At 43.3% G+C, this 10,000-nt stretch overlaps 1 protein-coding gene across 1 annotated transcript in view; it reads left to right on the forward strand.

Moving 5' to 3' along the window:
- The window catches only part of LOC139375518 (adhesion G protein-coupled receptor L3-like), a 161,510-nt gene that overhangs the window by 56,819 nt on the left and 94,691 nt on the right, over nt 1–10,000 (forward strand). Inside the window, exon 9 of the mRNA XM_071117350.1 lies at nt 420–458. Within this exon, the coding sequence (XP_070973451.1) occupies nt 420–458 (39 nt within the window). The remainder of the gene's footprint in view (nt 1–419; nt 459–10,000) is intronic.

Below are 10,000 nucleotides of genomic sequence, written 5' to 3' on the forward strand. Positions count from 1 at the left end.
CAGGGGGGAGTAGAGGCAGGGGGAGGAAGAGGCAGGGCAGGGGGAGTAGAGGCAGGGGGAAGGAGAGGCAGGGGGAGGAAGAGGCAGGGCAGGGGGAGTAGAGGCAGGGGGAAGGAGAGGCAGGGGGAGTAGAGGCAGGGGGAAGGAGAGGCAGGGTAGGGGGAGGAGAGGCAGGGGGAGGAGAGGCAGGGGGAGGAGAGGCAGGGGGGAGTAGAGGCAGGGGGAAGGAGAGGCAGGGGGAGGAAGCGTCTTCCTAAATGGCTGTTTTATTTCCTTAATGACTGACTGTTTCATTCACAGAGATCCTGTTCAATTAGTACTTGGTAGAAGTAGTATTGTTTTATATGTGTCTCTATGGTTAATGACCTGTGTGTTTGTGTGGTTGTGTGTGGTGCTAACCAACCTGTCTGGGTTTACAGCTGCAGAAGAGAGAGAGGTTCTGCAGGTTTTTCCTCCAGGTATTTCAGCCTTCCTCTCTGTCATATTTATTCACCTCCCTCAACGACAGCATGCCTGCTGCATTTGGAAAGCATCGCGCGTCAAGGCAGCGCTGTGCATAGAATCGTAATTCTATGGCGCCGTGGTTTGGGTTGTCTTGTCATTTTTTTTATTTGCTATAAAACCCTTTGAAGAGGGAGTTCGTTGACGGAGATATATTTTGGAATGATTCTCTCTATTGTAGAATTCTAGAGTTGTGTTCCAGAACTCTCCAGTTCTATTCCATGAGGATAGAATCCTCAGCCCTCTGTGATGTCATCATTAGAACTACAGAGAAGGCTCCATCAATACAAGGTCTAACATGCTCCTCAAAGGGTTCGCTGAGTGTGTTTTGATGTTGTGTTCGTTTTGTGTGTGCCTTATTAATATACTTTTAATAAAAAACGAAAAGTTATATCTAGAACCTAAAACAATCCTTTGGCTGTCCCCGGTTAGGAAAACCCTTTGAAGAACCCTTGTTGGTTCCAGGTAGAACCATTTTCGTTCCAAGTAGAACTGTTTTGGGTTCCAGGTAGAACCATTTTCGTTCCAAGTAGAACTGTTTTGGGTTCCAGGTAGAACCATTTTCATTCCAAGTAGAACTGTTTTGGGTTCCATGTAGAACCCTTTCCACAGAGGGTTTTTACCTGGAACCAATAAGGGTGTTTCTTACGGGGACAGCCGAAGAACCCTTTTGGAACCTTCATCAAATCCAATCAATGTTGGGTTCCTGTTGACTCTTTGATAAGATTTGTTGTTATCATCACTACAATGTTACTGTAAATAATTCAGCTGGATGTTAACACACCCTGGTATTAATACACCCTGCCATTAATACACCCTGCCATTAATACACCCTGCCATGGCTGGAGGCTGTGTGGTTGGTCTGGACCATCTGCTCATGTCATTGCATTTTTTTTTCCATTACGTTGTCATTTGCTATTTCTGTTCACTTTCTTCTCTGTTAATGTTGTTGATTCATGTTGATGCTGTGGACTCTCACTGTTCTCCAGAATCCCTCCTGAGATAACACTCTGTGGCATGTTTCTGGTCCACTAAAATCAAAGTGCACAACATCAAAAGGACCCCAGGGTCCTGCTCCTTGCAAATACTGTGTTACTCTGTCAGGCTTTATTTCTCTTTCTTTCTTTCTCTTTCTCTCTTTCTTTCTTTCTCTCTCTATCTCTCTCTTCCCTCTCTCGCTCTCTCTCTCTTCCCTCTCTCGCTCTCTCTCTCTCCCCTCTCTCTCTCTCTCTTCCCTCTCTCGCTCTCTCTCTCCCCTCTTTATCTCTCTCTCTCTTCCCTCTCTCTCTCCCCTCTCTATCTCTCTCTCTCTCTCTCTCTCTCTTCTCTCTCTTCCCTCTCTCTCTCTCTCTTTTCTCCTGATGCAGTCTATTTTTCTCCCTCTCTCTCTCTCTCTCTCTCTCTCAATGTCTAGACGTCAGCACCACTCAGCAGAGTCACATCACACGAGCTGACATACAGAACACACACACACGCACGCGCGCACACACACAGACACACACACACACACACTTGAAAACATTGATGAGTCAGAATAATGTCAAAGGCTGCCATCCTCCATGTTGATAATATCATAAAACACCTGGGCTGCTTAGAAAATATTTGATAAATAACATCTCTAACTGAGATGATGAACCATGTCAGACTGCCTACCGCTGTTACTGAAGAGGTTTTAATTAGGCACGCTACCAAATGATATCATCACTGCCTTCCGCTGTTACTGAAGAGGTTTTAATTAGGCACGCTATCAAATGATATCATCACTGCCTACCGCTGTTACTGAAGAGGTTTTAATTAGGCACGCTATCAAATGATATCATCACTACCTTCCTGCCTACCGCTGTTACTGAAGAGGTTTTAATTAGGCACGCTAACAAATGATATCATCACTACCTACCGCTGTTACTGAAGAGGTTTTAATTAGGTACGCTAACAAATGATATCATCACTGCCTTCCTGCCTACCGCTGTTACTGAAGAGGTTTTAATTAGGTACGCTAACAAATGATATCATCACTGCCTTCCTGCCTACCGCTGTTACTGAAGAGGTTTTAATTAGGTACGCTAACAAATGATATCATCACTGCCTTCCTGCCTACCGCTGTTACTGAAGAGGTTTTAATTAGGCACGCTAACAAATGATATCATCACTACCTTCCTGCCTACCGCTGTTACTGAAGAGGTTTTAATTAGGCACGCTAACAAATGATATCATCACTGCCTACCGCTGTTACTGAAGAGGTTTTAATTAGGTACGCTACCAAATGATATCATCACTGCCTACCGCTGTTACTGAAGAGGTTTTAATTAGGTACGCTAACAAATTATATCATCACTGCCTTCCTCTGTTACTGAAGAGGTTTTAATTAGGTACGCTAACAAATGATATTATCACTGCCTTCCTCTGTTACTGAAGAGGTTTTAATTAGGTACGCTAACAAATGATATTATCACTGCCTTCCTCTGTTACTGAAGAGGTTTTAATTAGGCACGCTAACAAATGATATTATCACTGCCTTCCTCTGTTACTGAAGAGGTTTTAATTAGGTACGCTAACAAATGATATTATCACTGCCTTCCTCTGTTAATGAAGAGGTTTTAATTAGGCACGCTAACAAATGATATTATCACTGCCTTCCTCTGTTACTTAAGAGGTTTTAATTAGGTACGCTATCAAATGATATCATCACTACCTTCCTCTGTTACTGAAGAGGTTTTGATTAGGCACGCTAACAAATGATATCATCACTGCCTTCCTCTGTTACTGAAGAGGTTTTGATTAGGCATGCTAACAAATGATATCATCACTGCCTTCCTCTGTTAATGAAGAGGTTTTTAATTAGGTACGCTAACAAATGATATCATCACTACCTTCCTGCCTTCCTCTGTTACTGAAGAGGTTTTAATTAGGTACGCTAACAAATGATATTATCACTGCCTTCCTCTGTTACTGAAGAGGTTTTGATTAGGCACGCTACCAAATGATATTATCACTGCCTTCCTCTGTTACTGAAGAGGTTTTAATTAGGCACGCTACCAAATGATATTATCACTGCCTTCCTCTGTTACTGAAGAGGTTTTAATTAGGCACGCTAACAAATGATATCATCACTGCCTTCCTCTGTTACTGAAGAGGTTTTAATTAGGTACGCTAACAAATGATATTATCACTGCCTTCCTCTGTTACTGAAGAGGTTTTAATTAGGCACGCTATCAAATGATATCATCACTACCTTCCTGCCTACCGCTGTTACTGAAGAGGTTTTAATTAGGCACGCTAACAAATGATATCATCACTACCTACCGCTGTTACTGAAGAGGTTTTAATTAGGTACGCTAACAAATGATATCATCACTGCCTTCCTGCCTACCGCTGTTACTGAAGAGGTTTTAATTAGGTACGCTAACAAATGATATCATCACTGCCTTCCTGCCTACCGCTGTTACTGAAGAGGTTTTAATTAGGTACGCTAACAAATGATATCATCACTGCCTTCCTGCCTACCGCTGTTACTGAAGAGGTTTTAATTAGGCACGCTAACAAATGATATCATCACTACCTTCCTGCCTACCGCTGTTACTGAAGAGGTTTTAATTAGGCACGCTAACAAATGATATCATCACTGCCTACCGCTGTTACTGAAGAGGTTTTAATTAGGTACGCTACCAAATGATATCATCACTGCCTACCGCTGTTACTGAAGAGGTTTTAATTAGGTACGCTAACAAATTATATCATCACTGCCTTCCTCTGTTACTGAAGAGGTTTTAATTAGGTACGCTAACAAATGATATTATCACTGCCTTCCTCTGTTACTGAAGAGGTTTTAATTAGGTACGCTAACAAATGATATTATCACTGCCTTCCTCTGTTACTGAAGAGGTTTTAATTAGGCACGCTAACAAATGATATTATCACTGCCTTCCTCTGTTACTGAAGAGGTTTTAATTAGGTACGCTAACAAATGATATTATCACTGCCTTCCTCTGTTAATGAAGAGGTTTTAATTAGGCACGCTAACAAATGATATTATCACTGCCTTCCTCTGTTACTTAAGAGGTTTTAATTAGGTACGCTATCAAATGATATCATCACTACCTTCCTCTGTTACTGAAGAGGTTTTGATTAGGCACGCTAACAAATGATATCATCACTGCCTTCCTCTGTTACTGAAGAGGTTTTGATTAGGCACGCTACCAAATGATATTATCACTGCCTTCCTCTGTTACTGAAGAGGTTTTAATTAGGCACGCTACCAAATGATATTATCACTGCCTTCCTCTGTTACTGAAGAGGTTTTAATTAGGCACGCTAACAAATGATATCATCACTGCCTTCCTCTGTTACTGAAGAGGTTTTAATTAGGTACGCTAACAAATGATATTATCACTGCCTTCCTCTGTTACTGAAGAGGTTTTAATTAGGTACGCTAACAAATGATATCATCACTGCCTTCCTACCTACCGCTGTTACTGAAGAGGTTTTGATTAGGCACATACGCATGCATAAACACGTCGATTCTCTGATTGGAGATTTGTTTTCTGCAGCTCTGACAGTCTGATGAGAGGGTGTGTGTATGTGCAGGTTCAACCCTAGCCTTTTAGGGGCCCTAAGCTAAATGTTGTTGGGGGACCACACTCACCTTGAGGGGCAAAACATTTGAGTGCCTTCCCCCCCTCTTGACGGTTGAGAGAAAAGTTTAGGATACAACTGCCTGTAATTCTACACATTTTGACATGTGGTTGTAGAGAAAATGTGTAGTTGTTTAGCTACTCTCCTGTAATTCTACACATTATGACATGTGGTTGTAGAGAAAATGTGTAGTTGTTTAGCTACTCTCCCGTAATTCTACACATTTTGACATGTGGCATAGAGAAAATGTGTAGTTGTTTAGCTACTCTCCTGTAATTCTACACATTATGACATGTGGTTGTAGAGAAAATGTGTAGTTATTTAGCTACTCTCCCGTAATTCTACACATTTTGACATGTGGTTGTAGAGAAAATGTGTAGTTGTTTAGCTACTCTCCTGTAATTCTACACATTTTGACATGACTTATCATGTTATTGATATCTGAATGAGAGTGACGAACAAAATCAATGGAGGTCCCCTGGAGGTCAGGACCCCTGGAGGTCAGGACCCCTGGAGGTCAGGGCCCCTGGAGGTCAGGTCCCCTGGAGGTCAGGGCCCCTGGGCTCTGTGCTGCCAGTTGGTAATTCGACCATGATTACTACACGTTTGAATAGCTGGCTAGTTACAAAGACTAATTTACAAATCGTAAACATTTTATCTGACAATAATTCAGGCTAATTCAGTTACTGTCAGTGACTGACCTCGGAGAAAACTGTTGATGCACAAAAAACACAATTAAAGTTCAACAGCATGTGTGTGTGTGTGTGTGTGTGTGTGTGTGTGTGTGTGTGTGGTGTGTGTGTGTGTGTGTGTGTGTGTGTGTGTGTGTGTGTGTGTGTGTGTGTGTGTGTGTGTGTGGTGTGTGTGTGTGTGTCTGTGTCTGTGTGTGTGTGTGTGTGTGTGTGTGTGTGTGTGTGATGAAAGGAATGGGCAGGCGGGTTGATTCTAATTATTTTAATCGTCGGGGTAATAATTAATTTCTATTTGGGGATACAGAGAGAACGGTTAATTTATTAGAAACTGGAAATTCATTCATTGATCAGTTGGTATGGAAGAAACAGACAGACAGACAGACAGACAGACAGACAGACAGACAGACAGACAGACAGACAGACAGGCTGACATGAAGACAGACAGACAGGCTGACAGACAGACAGGCTGAGAAAGGCAGACAGACAGACTGACTGACAGGGAGACAGACAGACAGACAGGCATACAGTACCATTCAAAAGTGTGGACACACCTGCTCATTCAAGGGTTGTTCTTTATTTTCAGTATGTTCTACATTGTAGAATAATAGTGAAGACATCAAAACTATGAAATAACACATGGAATCATGTAGTAACCAAAAAAGTGTGAAACAAATCAAAATATATTTTATGTTCTTCAAAACAGGCACCATTTGCCTTGACAGCTTTGCACACTCTTGGCATTCTCTCAACCAGCTTCACCTGGAATGCTTTTCCAACAGTCTTGAAGGAGTTCCCACATTTGCTGAGCACCAGTTGGCTGCTTTTCTTTCACTCTGTTGTCCAACTCATCCCAAACCATCTCAGTTGGGTTGAGGTCGGTTGATTGGTGAGGCTATGTCATCTGAGGTAGCAGTACATCTCTCTCCTTCTTGGTCAAATAGCCTTTACACAGTCTGGAGGTGTGTTGGGTCATTGTCCTGTTGAAAAACATATTATTGTCCCACTAAGCGTATGTACATTATGCCTTGAATCTATTCTTCCACGCTCAGAAATCTGCTCATTTTATCCTCTGTCCCCAATGCCAGAGAAAACCAGTTCTTATAGCCTTTAGCCATACCCTTATCCTACTCCTCTGTTCCTCTGGTGATGTAGAGGTTTAACCCAGGCCCCCAGCACCACTCCCATTCCCCAGGCTCTCTCATTTGTTGACTTCTGTAACCGTAACAGCCTTGGTTTCATGCATGTTAACATCAGAAGCCTCCTCCCTAAGTTTGTTTTATTCACTGTTTTAGCACACTCTGCCAACCCAGATATCCTAGCTGTGTCTGAATCCTGGTTTAGGAAGGTCACCAAAAACCCTGAAATGTCCATCCCGAACTACAACATTTTCCGACAAGATAGAACTGCCAAAGGGGGCGGAGTTGCAATCTACTGCAGAGATAGCCTGCAGAGTTCTGTCATACTTACTATCCAGGTCTGTGCCCAAACAATTCGAGCTTCTACTTTTAAAAACCCACCTTTCCAGAAACAAGTCTCTCACCGTTGCTGCTTCTTATATACCCCCCTTAGCCTCCACCTGTGCCCTGAACACCATATGTGAATTGATTGCCCCCCAACTATCTTCAGAGTTCGTACTGTTAGGTGACCTAAACTGGGATATGCTTAACACCCCGGCCGTCCTACAATATAAGCCAGATGCCCTCAATCTCACAGAAATGTTCAAGGAACATACCAGGTACATCCCTAAATCCGTCACCATGGGCACCCTCATGGATATCATCCTGACCAACCTGCCCTCTAAATACACCTCTGCTGTCTTCAACCAGGATTTCAGCGATCACTGCCTCATTGCCTGCGTCCGAATTGGGTCCGTGGTCAAACGACCACCCCTCATCACTGTCAAACGCTCCCTAAAACACTTCAGCGAGCAGGCCTTTCTAATCGACCTGGCCCGGGTATCCTGGAAGGATATTGGCCTCATCCCGTCAGTAGAGGATGCCTGGCTGCTCTTTAAAAGTGCTTTCGTCACCGTCTTAAATAAGCCCCTTTCAAAAAATGTACAATAAGAACAGATATAGCCCCTGGTTCACCCCAGACTTGACTGCCCTTGACCAGCACAAAAACGTCCTGTGGCATTCTGCATTAGCATCGAATAGCCCCAATGATATGCAATGTTTCAGGGAAGTTAGGAACCAATATACACTGTCGTTTAGGAAAGCAAAGGCTAGCTTTTTCAAACAGAAATGTGAATCCTGTAGTACTAACTCAAAAAAGTTCTGGGACACTGTAAAGTCCATGGAGAATAAGAGCACCTCCTCCCAGCCGCCCACTGCACTGAGGCTAGGAAACACTGTCACCACCGATAAATCTATGATAATCGATCATTTCAATGAGCATTTTTCTACGGCTGGCCATGCTTTCCACCTGGCTACCCGTACCCAACAGCTGTGCACCCCCTTCTCCTTCGCCCAAATCCAGACAGCTGATGTTCTGAAAGAGCTGCGAAATCTGAATCCCTACAAATTAGCTGGGATAGACAATCTGGACCCTTTCTTTTCTAAAATGATCAGCCAAAATTGTTGCAACCCATGTTACTAGCCTGTTCAACCTCTCTTTCATATCGTCTGAGATCCCCAAAGATTGGAAAGCTGCCGCGGTCATCCCCCTCTTCAAAGGGGGAGACACTCTAGACCCAAACTGTTATAGACCTATATCCATTTGTCATGACTTCCGCTCTAGACCCAAACTGTTATAGATCTATATCCATTTGTCATGACTTCCACTCTAGACCCAAACTGTTATAGATCTATATCCATTTGTCATGACTTCCACTCTAGACCCAAACTGTTATAGATCTATATCCATTTGTCATGACTTCCGCCGAAGTTGGTCCCTTTCCTTTGGCGACGTCACCGACCTTCTAGCCATCGCCGATCCACTTTTCATTTTCCATTGGTTTTGTCTTCCACCACACCTGGTTCCAATTCCATCAATTACATGTTGTGTATTTAACCCTCTGTTCCCCCTCCATGTCCTGGTCTGTAACCATGTTGTGTATTTAACCCTCTGTTCCCCCTCCATGTCCTGGTCTGTAACCATGTTGTGTATTTAACCCTCTGTTCCCCCCCCATGTCCTGGTCTGTAATTGTTTGTTGTAGTGCTTGTGCGACGGTATGCTGGTAATGACCGGGTTTTGTTTGACTCATTTATTGTATTATTCTGTTGACCGTGTTTTATGGTTATTAAACACAACTATTTCTTAAGAAGAACAGGAAGGCCCGCACAGTTTACGCTCCTAATTCACTGCTTTATTGATGAACTATTTCTTAAGAAGAACAGGAAGGCCCGCACATATAAATTAGTTTCCACTTCTCTTCCGCCAGTAGCATCGCATTACACCAATAAGAAGAAGAACTGGAAGGTCCACCAATAAGAAGAAGAACAGGAAGGACCGCACATATAAATTAGTTTCCACTTTTATTCCGCCAGTAGCATCGCATTACACCGTCCTTCCCTGCCTTTCTAAAATGTTCCAAAGCCAAGTTACAAACAGATCACAGACCGTTTTGAATCCCACCGTACCTTCTCTACTGTGCAATAGGGTTTCAGAGCTGGTCACGGGTGCACCTCAGCCACACTCAAGTTCCTAAACGATATCATAACTGCCATCGATAATAGACAGTATTGTGCAGCCGTCTTCATCGACCTGGCCAAGGCATTCGACTCTGTCAATCATCGCAATCTTATCGGCAGACTCAACCTTGGTTTCTCAAATGACTGCCTCACCTGGTTCACCAACTACGGCCTCTGGCAGTCTCTATTGAGGTGTCATAGGATTCAATTCTCGGGCCAACTCTTTTCTCTGTATACATCAACGATGTGGCTCTTGCTGCTGGTGAGTCTCTGATCCACCTCTACCCAGACGACACCATTCTGGATACATCTGGCCCTTCTTTGGACACTGTGTTAACAAACCTCCAAACGAGCTTCAATGCCATACAACACATACAACATGTGGCCTCCAACTGCTCTTAAACGCTAGTAAAACTAAGTGCATGCTCTTCAACCGATTGCTGCCCGCACCCTCCCGCCCGACTAGCATCACTACTCTGGACGGTTCTGACTTTAAACATGTGAACATCTATAAATACCTAAGTGTCTGGTTAGATTGTAAA

Source organism: Oncorhynchus clarkii, chromosome 19, assembly GCF_045791955.1.
Source record: "Oncorhynchus clarkii lewisi isolate Uvic-CL-2024 chromosome 19, UVic_Ocla_1.0, whole genome shotgun sequence".
In the NCBI taxonomy this organism is placed as follows: domain Eukaryota; kingdom Metazoa; phylum Chordata; class Actinopteri; order Salmoniformes; family Salmonidae; genus Oncorhynchus; species Oncorhynchus clarkii.